The sequence below is a fragment of the Silurus meridionalis genome, chromosome 27 (assembly GCF_014805685.1).
Source record: "Silurus meridionalis isolate SWU-2019-XX chromosome 27, ASM1480568v1, whole genome shotgun sequence".
In the NCBI taxonomy this organism is placed as follows: Eukaryota; Metazoa; Chordata; class Actinopteri; order Siluriformes; family Siluridae; genus Silurus; species Silurus meridionalis.
Window position 1 is genome coordinate 2,728,551 of NC_060910.1, and position 16,490 is coordinate 2,745,040.

General features: G+C 37.9%; 1 protein-coding gene across 1 annotated transcript; it reads left to right on the top strand.

Moving 5' to 3' along the window:
• The first annotated feature begins 1,089 nt into the window (after positions 1–1,089).
• On the top strand, positions 1,090–10,573 carry hspb8 (heat shock protein b8). Its single transcript, XM_046842248.1, has 3 exons — positions 1,090–1,648; positions 4,186–4,249; positions 9,886–10,573. Exons 1-3 carry the CDS (start codon positions 1,300–1,302, stop codon positions 10,049–10,051), a joined length of 579 nt encoding a protein of 192 aa, XP_046698204.1. The 5' UTR covers positions 1,090–1,299; the 3' UTR covers positions 10,052–10,573.
• The last annotated feature ends 5,917 nt before the right edge of the window (positions 10,574–16,490 follow it).

Below are 16,490 nucleotides of genomic sequence, written 5' to 3' on the forward strand. Positions count from 1 at the left end.
AATTAATGCGCTGTGTTTTACACAGGTTTAATTTGATGGGTTGTGGATTAAACTGGACTCATTTAATGATTTGTGGTTTAAACCAGTTAAATTTGATGGCTGTTGGTTCCTTTTTCTTCTGCCTCTTCTTCTTTTCCTTCTTCTTCTTACTAACCATATAGATTGTATACTAACCATATAGACTGTATAAAACTGCAGAAAGAACATCACTTATAATCTTATACTCCAGTGCTCATGTTAGTTCTCACTCTCCAGTGTTCTTTATTGTTTAAAGATTTATGATCAAACTCTTGATGTCACCCAAATGAGGATGGGTTCCCCTTTTGAGTCTGGTTCCTCTCAAGGTTTCTCCCTTATAACATCTAAGGGAGTTTTTCCTTGCCACAGTCGCCACGGCTGCTCATCAGGGACAAATTCACACCATTCACCATCACTGTTGATTTGTGTAAAGCTGCTTTGAGACAATGTCTGTTGTGAAAAGCGCTATACAAATAAACTTGACTTGACTTGACTTCTTCTTCTCCCATTAGGGGTCACCACATTGGATCATCCGTCTTCACACCCCCCTGTCCTCTAAGATGTTGGTTTTAAACCAGTTTAATTTTATGGGTTTAAACAGGTTTATTTTGGACATTAAACTTTTCAGAGTAGTTAATTATTAGCTGCTTTATATTTAGACTGGATTTTTAATAAGGTATTTTTTAGTCATGTGACCATTTTCAACTTGATACACACAAGATAGTTCTGGTACCTGACATCCAGTTCAATAGCATCCATAAACATCAACATCACTTTGTTCAACCTTGTTAAGATTTTTTTTATGGTCCTAAATGTTCACTTTGAACTGTGTGAATTTAAAGAGCCTGAAAGGAAATAAACACCTGGTGAAAAAATAGTGAGTTCTGAAGTGTAATATTTTTTTGACTTTTTGGTGTGTACAAGTGATTTTTGGGAAACGTGATTAATGTGAACGCAGTCGAAACGATCCCTTTATATTATACGGATTTTATCTGTTCTCAATCCGGTCTAGGATGAGGGTTTATGGTCATACAATCTGGCAACCCATCATTCTAAATATGGCAACCCAAACTCTTCATGCTCCATAAAACTGCTCCAGGACACTTTGGGCTGGAGACTTTACAAACACAGCAAGTGGATAGTGATCTCTAAGTGTGTGTTTGGTTTTGTTTTAAACTTTTTTAAATTCCTTACTAGAGAATTTAATTATCTTTTAAGGAGTCTTGAAACTCTTTTTTTTTTTTTGTAACTTTTTTTTACTTTATTGAACCCATTGAGAAGATGGCAGAAGGTGATTTCTACCCCCTGGGCAGCAGGCAGCGGATGGCGCGTGACCCGTTCTCCACGCACTTCATGGATCCGGACTTCTCCGTGCCCATGTCCTCGTTCCCGGAGGATCTGTCCATGGACTGGCCTGGCTGGGCGCGTCCCCGCCTCAGCGCGCGCCTCGCCACACCGTGGACAGGCTCAATGCGCTCCTCGTTCCCGCGTACCTCCATGAGCGCGCAGCCCGCGCGAGGCGCGCCGCCGACGGACTCGGACGAGCCGTGGAAGGTGTGTGTGAACGTGCACAGCTACACACCGGAAGAGCTCAGTGTCAAAACCAAGGACGGGTTCGTGGAAGTTTCCGGTGAGAAGAGTAGATTCTGATGTTGGTGGTGCATCAGTCATTTTCTTTCTTTCTTTCTTTCTTTCTTGTTCTTTTTCTTTCTTATTACAAAAAATGTAACACAAATTTTAATTTTATTTTGACAGTAAAATAATCACAAATGTAACATTCCCTCAGTCATAAACTTCTAAAAACTTTCCCATAAACTGGGTTCATGCAGTCCAGCTTTACTTCACACCATTTAAGTTTCATTCTTTAATCAGACAAGAAAAAATTCTGGTTTAAACTGGTTCCATTTGATTGGTTTTTGGTTTTAACTGGTTCCATTTAACAGGTTGTGGTTTTAGTTTAGATTTTGCTGAATGTTCAGTTGAAACAAATCTAAATTAGACCGGTTGAGTAGACAGGTTTGAGTAGACTGTTTAATATTATATTCACAGTCAAATGTAGAAAAGGGAGTCATGGTGGTCTTCCTGTCCAAACACTCAGCATTGGGTTTGTTGTCTTGCACTTTTCTTTTTAGTGTTTCAGATCAGACTGGTTTAATAAGAATTTGAGTTTAGACTGGTTTAATTAAGAATTTGAGTTTAGACTGGTTTAATAAGAATTTGAGTTTTGCCTGGTTTAATTCAGAATTTGAGTTTAGACTGGTTTAATTCAGAATTTGAGTTTAGACTGGTTTAATTTAGAATTTGAGTTTAGACTGGTTTAATTTAGAATTTGAGTTTAGACTGGTTTAATTCAGAATTTGAGTTTAGACTGGTTTAATTCAGAATTTGACTTTAGACTGGTTTAATTCAGAATTTGAGTTTAGACTGGTTTAATTCAGAATTTGAGTTTAGACTGGTTTAATTTAGAATTTGAGTTTAGACTGGTTTAATTTAGAATTTGAGTTTAGACTGGTTTAATAAGAATTTGAGTTTTGCCTGGTTTAATAAGAATTTGAGTTTAGACTGGTTTAATTCAGAATTTGAGTTTGGACTGGTTTAATTCAGAATTTGAGTTTGGACTGGTTTAATTTAGAATTTGAGTTTTGCCTGGTTTAATAAGAATTTGAGTTTAGACTGGTTTAATTCAGAATTTGAGTTTGGACTGGTTTAATTCAGAATGTGAGTTTAGACTGGTGTGTGTGTGTGTGTGTGTGTGTGCGCGCGCTCACAGTGACTTGCACATTTTGTTGGTGCCTCTCTGACTCGTGCTGAGACACTTTAAGAAACATCACGCATGGGACAGAATTAGCCTTCAGGAGAACAGTCGCTCTGTTCGTGTCTATAAACAGCATTAAAGCAGAGACACGAAAAGACGACGAGCCGAAATCCGCTACAATCAGAACTCTCTCAATGAAGTTTTCAACAGTCCTCAATAAAATCTGTTGATCGAATTCACACACTTCTGCTACAGAATGTGGATTATGATGTCATCAGTAACGAGCTAAAAGGCTTGAGTTGTGTGAGCCAACTTCTGTAACTACAGGCAACATGATGATCCACAAACACAATGTTAACTATGCGATCAGATTCCTCTGCATTATCTGTGAAGGACACACACACACACACACACACACACAGTTGCTTCATCTTTACAAAAAGCAGTAAATTGTGAAGGAATCATTTTAGGACGGTGCTCTGTGTGTGTGTGTGTGTGTGTGTGTGTGTGTGTGTGTGTGTGTGTGTGTGTGTGTGTTCTTGACATGCCATCTCTCTTGTTAAGACAGTTGTTGTCCCATTCAGTGACTGATTCAGAAGTGTGTGTGTGTGTGTGTGTGTGTGTGTGTGTGTGTGTGTGTGTTTGGGGTTGCACATATCTTGGCCAGACTAAAGACAGGAGCACACAACAATCTAACAGCTGCTGAGAGAGAGAGAGAGAGAGAGAGAGAGAGAGAGAGCGAGAGAGAGAGAGAGAGAGAGAGAGAGAGAGAGAGAGAGAGAGAGAGAGAGAGAGAGATGGACAGTGACAGAAGACAGAAACTATGAAACCAGGCAGACAGAAAAAATAAATTGTTTATATAAAAATAAGTAATGAATGGGAGGAGAGAGAGGAACAAAGAAAGAATGACTGAAAGAAGGGAGAGAGAGAGATAAAAAAGATATATAGTGAGAGGGAGGAAGAGAGGAAAGAAATATTAATGAATAGGAGAGAGAGAGAGAGAGAGAGAGAGAAACAAACAAAGTAAGATGGACCAAAACAAGGGCATTAATAAATTAATAGAAGCATGAATGAAATGATAGCATGAGGAAAGAGAGAAAAGAGGAATGAAGACAAACAGAAGAGAGGGAGGAGAGTTTTACTCTAGTCATGGACTGAAAGTGCTGGGGGAACGTGTCTCTCTGATGCTCCGCTATAATATTTCCTCCTATGCGCTCCTATGGAGGTCAGAGGTCACAATCAGGAAGTGTGCTACCGTTTGTTTATCCTCGTATGGAAGCACTGAGCACTGAGAGCGGAATATTAAGGGTCACTACTGGAGTGTGTGTGTGTGTGTGTGTGTGTGTGTGTGTGTGTGTGTGTGTGTGTGGTTTAAAGTCAGTAACCACTCTGCTGTTTTTTTCTCTGTTCAGGGAAACACGAAGAGAAACAGGACGAAGGAGGAATCGTAACGAAGAACTTCACGAAGAAAATTCAGTGAGTGTCCGTGTGTCTGTCTATATGTATATAAATATATATATATATATATATATATATATATATATATATATATATAAATATATAAAATACCTTCTGTAGTTCATAATTTTTGGTCAGCAGAAGAAGTGGATAAATATCATACTGTACTGTATCATATATTTTATCATATTATATCACAATGTATCGTATCGTAGTGTATCACATGTTGTATCGTATCATCACAACATCATATATTAAATTAGAGCCGCAGCTATCGATTATTTTAGTATTATTTAAATTGGATAAAAAGTCATTTTTCTTTATTAAAATGTAGAAATGATGACGAGTCTCTTAAAATTAACGTTATTTGTTTCTTTTTTTAGACATTTTTTAATATTTTATTGCTGAATTTTTATTGCTAATTAAAATCGATTTAAATTGCTGTATTGTGACACGGATCAGAGCATAAAATGTGCATTCACGTGTCATCAAATCCACTCATATCTTATTGCAACATATTGTATCTTAGATTACCGATTCATATCATATAGTCACGTCTTATTTGATCATACTGTACCGCACCGTATCATAATAACGTCTCGGTATTTTTAGATGCGTCCCGGTGGAAAGTATATTGTGACATGATTTCTCATTAAAGCATTTATCAGTCAGTATATATTAGTCATACACGTTTTGCCAGCGTTGACACCATTATATTTAATATATATTTAACGTCACAGTAAAGTAAGAACACTTTCTCACTGCAGCTCCAGATAAAGTGCGGTAGACGTGAGCACATTCAGCTGCAGGTCCGCTAACGTCCCGTGGCGTGACAGCGACTCGTCCCACCCTCACAACACGTCTATAAATAACCGGCGTCTATTTTAGGTCACTCTTCTTTCTCACTGCATGGTTTAATGTGCACCTGGTTTTAGGTCTCATACTGCGTTTAGGGTCCTGCTGACCTCTGACCTTTGTGCAACAACCAAATACTGTATTGTGATTGGACAGTTTTATTATAACAGCAGTTCAGCTGCGAATCAGAGGTTTATATTAATGTACAGATTCTTATACATTATCATTTGTAAATGTGGATATTTATGTCTGTCTGTCTGTCTGTTTATACAGTCATGTCTGTCTATCTGTCTGTGTATCTGTTTCTCTCGCCATCTATCTGTCTCCATGTCTGTTTCTGTCCATCTCTCTGCATGTGTATCTTTTTGTCTGTGTCTGTTTATCTCTCTCTCTCTGTCTCACTTTCTGTCTGTGTATTGGTCTGTGTATCTCTCTGTTTCTACTGTATGGCTGTCTGTGTATCTCTCTGTCTCTGTCTGTCTTTGTATCTCTCTGTGTCTCTCTGTCTGTCTTTGTATCTCTCTGTGTTTCTCTGTCTGTCTTTGTATCTCTTTGTCTCTTTTTTTTTACTGTCTGTGTATGTGTCTCTCTTTCTATGTGTGTATCTGTGTCTTTCTTTCTGTTTGTGTTTCTCTCTGCATCTCTCTTTCTGTGTGTGTCTCTCTCTGTGTCTCTCTTTCTGTGTGTGTCTCTCTCGTCTCTTTCTGTGTGTATCTTTCTCTATGTCTCTCTTTCTGTGTGTATCTCTTGCTGTCTGCATTTACATTTGCGGCATTTAGCAGACGCCCATGTCCAAAGTGACGTACAAAAGTGCTTTGAGTTTCTATCAGTGAATAAATCTACCTTACTGGTAGAAAGTTGATATAAATCCGACTACAACCCTTGATTTTTACAAAGCAAACTTGAAAAGTGTTAGTTTAAGTGTTTCAGAAAGAGGTTGGTCTTCAACTGTCGCTTAAAGATAGCCAGGGACTCCGCTGTACATCTCGGGGAAGTTCATTCCACCACCTCGGTGCCAGAACAGAGAAGAGCCTTGAAGTGTACTGTACTGTTTGGCTGTCTGTGTATCTCTGTCTCTGTTTGTCTTTGTGTCTCTCTTTCAGTTCTGTGTATCTCTGTCTGTGTATCTCCCTGTCTATCTGTCTGTCTGTGTATCTCTCTGTCTGTCTGTGTATCTTCCTGTCTCTGTCCGTCTGTGTATTTCTTTCTCTGTCTGTCTGTGTATTTCTCACTGTCTACTGTCTGTGTATCTTTCTGTTTGTTTGTATGTCTGATTCGTCTGCTTTATTTTTTCTCTTTGTTCTCTATTTATTGTTTTCTGCTTCTTCCCTCCATGTCTTTCTGCTACCCATCTATCTTTTAGGTTTCGCCTTTCATTCTTTTGTTTATTTGTCTCTCTGTCCTGTGTGTGTGTGTGGTGGGTTGGGAACAGAGTTTCTCTCAGACAGTAGTTGGCAGTCCTACAGAATCGATACGAGAGATGAAATGATAATGAAAACTTCTTGCTGGGGGTAAACAGACTGCACTGATGCCTGCAGCTTCAAACGCTCAGATCATTTATCACACACACTCACACACAGGAAAACAACTCTACTGCCAGGGAGGGAGGGAGGGAGAGAGAGAAAAGAGGGGGGGAGAGGGGGAGAGAGAGAGAGAGAATTTACCATGCTGTAATAAAATAAGTATGCTATCAATTTGAAGGATACTATAACAAGAAAACATGAAGAAAGAACAGATAAGAAAGAAAGAAAGAAAGAAAGAAAGAAAGAAAGAAAGAAAGAAAGAAAGAAAGAAAGAAGAGACAAATCTACAAGGAAAGACAAGTAAATTAATAAAAATTGAAAGAAAGAAAGAAAGAAAGAAAGAAAGATAGAAATGAAAGTCCGAAAGAAATATGAAATGAAAAGGAAAGACATGACAGTGAAGGAAATTAAAAACTAATAAAAAAAGAAAGAAAGAAAGAAAGAAAGAGAAATGTGAGTAAAGTGACAGAAGGATATTGTTGCAGTCGCCAGTATAGTAACAGTTTGGAGTGTAATTAACTAAACATTATGCTGAATATCAGCAGTCTCAGAACTCTGCTCAACCAATCAGATTTGAGAACTGAAACAGTTTCAGTCAGCCCTGATCTGTACAAACAGGAAATGACATCACCATATATGCCTGAGAGGAAAATATTAATATTATTACTTTGGAGAAAAACAAACTAATGGAGTGTGAGGTAATGCTGAAGGAACACATGCTGTTCGATTGCGTGTGTGTGTGTGTGTGTGTGTGTGTGTGTGTGTGTGTGTGTGTGGATAAACACACTGGTGTTAGCTCACTGTAGCAGTGTGATGATAATTAAATAGCAACGACTCCTGAACTAACACTGATGTTTATTTTACAGTCCACACACTCGCCTTTACTACCTTATTGGGTCAGAGAGCCTGTGTGTGTGTGCGTGTGTGTGTGTGTAAGAAAGAGTAGCCCCCTGTCCCTGTGGTTCAGTTCACAATATATTATACATTAGGATGTGTGTGTGTGTGTGTGTGTGTGTGTGTGTGTGTGTGTGTGTGTGTGTGTGTGTGTGTGTGTGTGTTAGTTAACATGTTTTGTTTGTAAATGTAACTTCTAATTGTATTCCTTCATATTTCCATCCTGACAGTGTGTTTAAAGGGGTTTTAATTTGGTCATTTATGCTGATTACTCTGGCCAAATGGCTAACACCAGTTTAGCGAGCTAAAAGTACGATTGTATTTCTGTAAATCTGCACTGCTAACACCCAGCTAGCTAGCTCATAAACGCTGACCAGACAGGATTTCTGAGAGGAATTTGTAGCTTTAAGTTCTTCAAGTTCATCGTTTTGTCTCCTAGCACGAGATATGTAAATGATTGTTGAGGTGAGCAAACGCCTCTCGTTTTATTAGCATAGCTAACGTTACATGAACTAGCCGGCGCGCCGCTAAGGAGTAACCCTTTCGACTTTCTGTAAAACCAAAGCGAGTGTGTCGCGAGTGTTTGTGTGTATGGGGGTGTTCCTGAAGGATCTAGAATGTTCCATACCTCCAATTCCCATCCTGAAATGTTGCAATAAGAGATGGTGTCAGGGAGGGGATCTGTCAATGACACTGCACATTCATTTTGACAGCGAGTTCCACCCTCACACACACACACACACACACACAGAGGGAGAGAATTACACACACAATCTTTTACACACAATTCTTCATACACACGCTCTAGCAGACACGTAATCTTACACACACACATGCATGCACACACACTCTTATACACACACACACACAAACGTTCTCTCTTACACACACACACACACACACACACACACACACACGCTCTTACACACTCTTACTCTCACTCATTGCACACAATTACACACACTTTTATAGATTCTCTCGCTCTCTCTCACACACACACACACACACACACACACACACACACACACACTTATTCACAAACAATCACATAAACGTTCTTACACACACACACACAATTTGTTCCTTGCCATTATTTTTTGTTTGTTTTCTTTCTCTCCTACCATGTTTCCTCTCCCTCTCTCTCTCTCTCTCTCTCTCTCTCTCTCTCTCTCTCTCTCTCTCATATTAAAATTCCACTCTGATTTGTTCAGTGTGCAGATGGAGATTTCAGGTTATAATCTTCAAATCAGCTGGCCATTTTTGTCTGTTTGGGAACAGACTATTTCTGAACCCAACACCTGCATCTCTCTCTCATACACACACACACACACACACACACACGCACAAATTGCAAAATGGTGAGCTCAGGACATACATCAGGAATGATCCTTCTTTCTGTGTGTGAGGAACAAGTAAATAACACACCCTGAGTTTTAGTGAAGATTCCAAGAACCAGCGGAACATTCATTTCGTGGTCATGTCGTCCTGTAACTCCTGCAGCTGAGATGAGCTTCTTACAGAAAAATAAGATCTTTTAAAAAGTCCATCCCTGATATTCCAGTTCAGATACAGAGAGACTGTAGATGTAATGTACTATAGGCTGTATTTCACCGTATATGCTGGATAAAAGGAGCAAGGAAGTGAATTAAAAAAGATAAAACATGAATGATAAAGTAAGTAATATAAAAAAAAAGGGAAGGATTGAAGAAAAAAGCTACATTTAAATAAAATAAATCAAGAGAATGAAAAGAATAGAAGCAGATAAAATAAATGGAGATGAAAAAAGTAAAAGAAAGACAATAAAGAGACAAAATAAAGAATAACAAATGGATGAATATGACAAAGAGCAAAAAAACGAAAGCATGAAGGAAAGAAAGACAGAATGAGATGATGAAGAGCATAGAGAAAGATAGAAAGACTGTTCAAAAGAAAGATAAGAAGAAAGAAATGAAGGAGAATAATTTACTGAAAGCAATAGAAATAAAAAGCCAATATTAATATGAAGATGAAGAATAATAAAATAAAAATTTAAGAAAAATGGACAATTAAGAAAAGAAAGACAAAATAAGTAATAAAAAGATGCAAAATTTAGGAAAGAAAGAAAAGGAGAGAATAAAGAAAATAAAGAAAGCAAGAGGGGAAAAAATTTGAACGAAGTGACAATAAAGATCAGAAAGTAGGAAAGAAAGACATCGAAAAAACAGTTGAAAAAGAAAGACAGAAAACAAGTCCGGAAACAAATAAGCGAAAATAGAAGGAAAATGAAGGGAAAAAAAAGGAAGAAATAAAAAGTAAAAAGAGAAAAGTCATATATATATGAAATTGCACTGAATCATGATGGACAGCTAACATCTCTCTTTTTCTCTCTCTTGTGTTGCGTAGGATCCCAGTGGACGTGGACCCGCTCACGGTGTTTGCATCTCTTTCTCCTGAAGGAGTGCTGATCATCGAGGCGAGGCAGACGCCTCCATATTACCTGTACAGTAACGAGGCTCCGGCTGAGCCCATGGAGGAACAAACCAAACCACAGGAACCTTGCATGGCTTAAAGCTCCTCCGAGTCGGTGGTGTGTGTGGGCGAGATGTGATTTTGTACTCAAATCTTACCGCAATTTCCAACTTGAAACGTTGTTTAATGTAAATGAATCGCTAAAACTTTGTGAAAACCTAGCGTTTGTTGCTAAGACCAGATAAGGATCACCAAAAAGTTATGCTAATCTCTGGTATAAGGGGTAAAAAAAGACATTAGAGTAGTGTTTTTTGGGATAAATGATGACGTAGCGAGGGTGGGGTGCAGATAAATGACATTGCGTTGCTCTCCCTGGTTGCTAAGTTACCTAGCTAACAGTACCCTCTGTGATTTTATGGTAGCTTTAATCACATGGCTAAGTTACAGTAGCGTTATCAGTTAACAAATTATACAACCACATTTTATCAGATATTTTTAATTGATTGATTTATTTTATTTGTATTTATTTGGAAAACACAAAAGGTTAGAGATCTTTAAAATATGATGCTAATCTGAGGTCAAAGGGGTTGAAGATATCGTTTAGAAGAATTATACAAAGTGAGCACGTGTTTTTCTTTTCCATGGAGTCAAATACCCTCTCGCATTAGCTAGCTAGCATAAACCATACTATGCTAGCTTGATCCAACTGGCTAGCATAACATTCTCATCCATCATATAATACGATCACATTTACCTCAGCTTTTCCCTGTAACAAGGATTTAATTTAATTTCAAATATCTGTCTGAGAAATGAAAACAAAACATTGGAACACAATAGCTCAATTTCATCAAAGATTTTATGATAATCATGAGGTAAAAATTATTAAAGCAATAGTTTTGAATAAATAATTGTGTAAAATAGTGAGAGGTCGGTGCAAGTTAAATGATATTTTGTTGCTCAAACCTATTCCCTATTGCAAAATTAGCTAGATAACAGGCAAATCATCTTTTGCTAGCTTTAATTAGCTGTCTAGGTTAGCATTTCTAGTGAACATATAACACCAGCAATTTGCCTCAACTGACCAAACGTGAGGTTTTCATTTTTATTTCATACAGAAAATCAACCTCAATCAAACAAGTATGCAAATGGAATCATGGTATGTTTTTCAGTAACCACGTGAAGGGTTAGAATGATGACTTTTCTTCAGAATATGTAACAAATCCGGAGCATAGTTCATATTTTCGTGAACATTATTGAACTCATGAATTTATTAATCGTGTATTAGCTGAATGTCTAACACTGGTGGCTTTGATTGAAGGTTATCGCAAGCTAATAAAATTAGCATCCAGTTATTTTCCAATGCAAGAATGGACACGGAAAAACTTAGCAATAATGGAATAGCTGTAGCATCTGCGTTTATCGAAATCTAATAAATCGAAATAGGCAGTGCAGTTGATGAATAAATTTGTAATCATAACAAGCGTCAAATAATACATGCCTACATACATTCATGTTATTTTCAGCTTTACCTAAATTAGCGAAGTTTCGCTAACTTTCTGTGGTAATTTTAACTCTTTGGATAACTATAAGTGAATATATACGAGTTGTTGCTTAAAATTACCTCAGAATTTTTTCTTTTTTGCCTCATGAACAGTGTAGCAGCCCATTGTATGCCTTAAGAAAGCAGGGAATTGTTAGCTTTAAAGCAGTTTTTACTGCTTTATATGTTATTTTTTTAAATAAAGTGAAATGGTGAGAACATTCTACACATCACCAGGTTGGAAACGGGTTGTACGGTGCAGAGTTGGAGGTCAATTTCTATAGAAAACAATCAACAGTATAAATGGTTTAATTTATGAAGAAGGATTGTGCGATTCTAGGAAGTAGTGTACTCTACAGACAGAATGTAGTGTGTGTGAGAGAGAGAGTGTGTGTGTTTCTGAAAGAGAGTGTGTTATACGGTGCCTGTCAATGGAAACTTTTATGGTTTTTAAGAGATCCTTGCATGTTTCTTTTTGCTTCTATACAACAAACAAGGTCATTTCATTGTATTAATTAGGCAATAAAAGTAGGTTTTGGATGAAATACGTGTAACTATGCCACGTTCTGCTTCACACATTTTTGTTTATATTTGGAAAATATGCCAACTCTAACTAATTTATACAATTAGGTCAAATAGTAAAAGGAATCCTGAACTAACATGGCTACCATTCCATACTTCAACACCATGCAATTCCATCTGGACTGCAGCTCGTTGGAAGGTCTGAGTTCTGTGATTTAGAGAGCAGACAGTTGTCTGGAGTGATTTCTATCATGGAATGGCCTGCCCAGTCACCGCACCTAAATCCTATTGAACTGCTCTGGGATTAATTGGATCACAAGAAAGAAATTTCCAACTAGTGAAGAACATCTTTGGAAAGTTTTACAAGAGGCATGTCAAAGTATTTCAGCTAAAAGTTTGGAAAAACTAATAGTTCGGATGCTAAGAGTGTGTAAGGTTGTTATTCATGCTAAAGGAAGGTTTTTTCAGTGGAAAGAAAATAAAATCTGGACATTAATATCTTCATAGCATCACATTACCTTGTTTGTTGCATGGAAACAAAAAGAACATGCATGTGTCTCTCAAACACCATAAAAGACCAGGTGATTTCCATACAGCCACTGTGTTTTTTTTGGGGTAGGGGTTTTAGTTTTTCCCTGGAGATGCAGTGTGTTTTGTAACTAAACATATTTAACCTTACTATTAAGGTTATAGACTATTATCCATTTAATTTATCAACAATAGATTTTATCTTCAGTGGTTTCCAATTTTATTATTTGGTGTTTTTCTTTTCTTTCTGAAACTTCATTCGGTGTAAATATACTGTTTGTAACAGAGAATTCTATACAATAAATTGTCTTACAAAAAAAGGCTTTTCTTATCCATTTGATGTATTTTCTAAAAATGTTTATCAGGTGAAAGACGTTCCCCAACATTAAATATTAAATTAAGTTAATTTGTATAGCACTTTTTTCCATTGGACATTGTCTCAAAGCAGCTTTACTCAGTTAAATAAGTAATAAGGTCATATAAAAGAATATTGCCTATAAGTTGGTTTCTTATAATTGTTTATCCCGGCAAGTAAAAACGCAGCGTTTTGTTCCCTTAGGGAACTAGGGTTACATACGTAACCTAAAGTCGTTCCCTTTCAGGAACTCGAGCGGTGTTGGAAAGCTTTGGGAATGAGAGCCAACCAGTTCCTGACTAGTGTGAATGAACACAACTGAGTCGAAGGACAGACGTGCCAGGAGTGGCACAGAAGTCAAGGTTGTAAAACCTGGTAAAGGTGAGCGGGGTGGACCACCCCACAGCGTCACAGAGGTCTTGGAGGGACACTCCAGAGGACCAAGCCTTAGAGGCTGCCACACTCCGGGTCGAGTGAGCTCTGACCTCGAATGGAGCTGGGACAGGCCATGGGACGATCGAGGGCACCTTGGGGACGTAACGCGCTCTAGGGTACAGGAAGGCACTGGTCATGCCTGGAGTAAACTCCAGGAAAAAGGGGGCCCACAGAGAGGGCCAGTAAATCACCTACTCTCCTCAGAGAGCAGATGGCCAGCAAGAAAGAGGTCTTGATGGACAAGTGCCTCCACGAAGTTTCGGCCAAAGGCTCTATGGCCGAAGTTTTGGTCTAAAGACACTATGGCCAGGTCCCAACCAAGCACTCTGGGACACAGATTATCTCCATATGTGCTCCAAGGAAGGAACAGTTGTGAACCGGCGACAGGGTCATAGACGGCCGAAGCTCATTGATGAACGTGGTAAGCGAAGGTTGGTCTGTGTGGTCTGATCCAATAGCTCAAACTGCTCAGGCAGTTCATGCTGTAATGATCGATGGGTCACGACTATTTTAGCAGCAAAAGAGGACTAACACAATATTGAGCAGATGGTCATAATGTTATGCCTGATCGGTGGCCATAAAGTGGGCAAAAATGTATTTAAAAATAAAATACTGAATACTGAACCTTACCTTTAAGTGTATTAAAATAAACTACAAAGTACAGCAGCCACACCATGTATTACAGTTTTTCTCAACTGCTTTCAGTCATTTCTCACAACAGAACTGCATTTCTCAAAACTACTCGTCCCACCGTCAGAACCTGTTGTCAGTTCTTCACATCATATCAGCAATGTCTTGTTGTTTTCATCAATTTGCAATTGCTTTTGGACAACATGCAAATGGTTCTGTACATCTGTCAGCTGCTTTTGACAATTCTTGTTGCTTTTGTCCTGCTGTGCAAAATAACTTGTCCTGGTTCTCAGCTGAAATGTCACAACCACCAAACCAATTAGTCTTTTTCTCAGGTTGGAAGTCTGTACTATCAAAATGAGTGAACATGTTCTCAGAATTGTATGTCTGTACAGATTTCTACAGATTGTGAGTACATGTTTGCTAAGAAATATGTCCAGAATTGACAAATTGCTCTCAGGTGAGTCTTCACCTTCGTTAACAAAGAGAAACATGTGCAACTCTAGACTAACCAATGATCAACCAGGTCTGTGAAATAGCTCAGAGGTGCAACTCATGAAGACTGATTTGGCAGGGTCACATATATGTACAGTGCACACCACAAGTGTTCCTCTTTCTGATAATGGAAGCTGAAGGAAGAAGAAAAGGATTAAGACTGCGTAGTGGAAGGTTAATGATCATCAGCCACATACACGGATGACACTGCTGGCTGCCATGGATGCAGCATGTGAGGACATCTCAGCAGATGCATGCAGAGGCTGGATTAGGCACTCAAGAAGATACTTTCCACCATGCATAGCAAGGAAAAATATATGTTGTGATGTGGATGCGAATCTGTGGCCCAACAGAGAGGACAGACATGACGCATAGGAAAACTGCCATATAATTTCACCTTTACCTTCTGTACATGTATAGTTTTTCCCACTTTGTCTTTTTCAGGTTTTCATTTGTTGGTAAATAGCCTATGTGTAGTTTCCTTTGTTTTCTGTATGTAAGTTCCACTATTGACAGTACAGTAAAAATGTGAATACAGTGTGATCTTTTGTTTCGAATCTTCCATATACTGTTACGTGGGTCGATGTTGATTGGTTAACTGAGGTTAGATGGAATCAATCAGAAAAATTATCTATTCATACCATGTAAATTACTGTAACACCTGGTTGATGCACAATGGTTTGCAAAAGTAACTTATTTTTTTACCGGAGGGACACTGTAAATTATGACACACACCAGTACGGTAATTTAGTAGTCAACCTGACTTGAGTATAATTTAAATAACTAAAACTGAGTATGATGTTCTACTGACAACATGACTAATAATTTTGCCTGTCACGTTCACATTGTTGAAAAAATGACATAGGATTCTGCTGCCTCTGACACAATGATTGATGAAAAAACATGCTTTTGCGCGATAGACAAAGCATTTTGAGCAGGTGACGTGTATTTTCCGGTTATCCACTATGTTGTGCAGTTTGTACGTGTTGTTTTGAGAAATGCACTTGGAGATCTGCAAACTTCAATTCTGATCTGAGAAATGACTGAAAGCAGTTGAGAAAAACTGTAAAATAAACTACTGTGTTTTTGTATTATAAAAAATACTAAATAATACTTTTACAAGGAAACATGAAATTTCTTTGCGAAACTTCCATCAATTTGCCTATTTGATCTGTTCCTTTACCACTACACTGTTGATTAAGTAAACAATGTTTGATAGCAACAGCTTCTCTCAGGTTGAGTCACGCATAAATCTGACATACGCAACCAGGTAACAAATCAAATATTCATATAAATATCCCTGTGATCTCCCAGATGAAGGTTAGTTTTAAAGTAGCAACAGTTTAATGTTTAACAGTTTAACAGACTCATAATTGTATCATAATTTAGGTAATTTGGTGTTTGGTAACGAGGGGCTACATTTCATCGGCAACACCGACTCAATGGCACACAAGTCATTCAGAAGAAGACGACTGATAGCACCTGCATTCATAGCAACTAGTTTCTAGCTAATTTATTGTTTGATTGTAATCATAAATATACAATATATCATGTTTCAGGCAGTCGTTCATGCAAAATCATGATCCTACTAAACAGCTACTTCACTTAGGGTCCAATATTTATTTATCAGTCATTGGACACCTGTTAGAAAGTTGGCAGCCTGCAGGTTTCTTACCTTCACCAACCTTCTTCTATATGGATCCGTTTTCTGTTCTGATCTCAACAAGTGTGAGCAAAATATTAAGTTGGCACCAGGGGCCGCGTTTTCATGATGTCATCATGTAGAAGTTCTTACAAAGTATTTTACAGTTTTTAAAACTACAAAAATACAAAACATTAAAGAATTTATATACATAATATGAAGCCATTTTGATCGACCCTCTAAAATACAAATGACAAAATCCTATTTTATATTTAAAATACGTATTTTAAATACTGGCCATCCCTGCTGGTCGGTGTGTATATTTACACAACATGAATGGTTTTGTTGAAGCAGGAGTCTTTACGCAGAAATAAAAAGAAAAGAATCAGACG

What these genes read in the sequence shown, in the direction of transcription:
- hspb8 (XM_046842248.1), top strand. Translation starts at nt 1,300, where the DNA reads ATGGCAGAAGGTGATTTCTACCCCCTGGGCAGCAGGCAGCGGATGGCG. An exon ending in CGGGTTCGTGGAAGTTTCCG is followed by an intron (nt 1,649 to 4,185) that starts GTGAGAAGAGTA and finishes TTCTCTGTTCAG; the next exon opens with GGAAACACGAAGAGAAACAG. An exon ending in AACTTCACGAAGAAAATTCA is followed by an intron (nt 4,250 to 9,885) that starts GTGAGTGTCCGT and finishes TGTGTTGCGTAG; the next exon opens with GATCCCAGTGGACGTGGACC.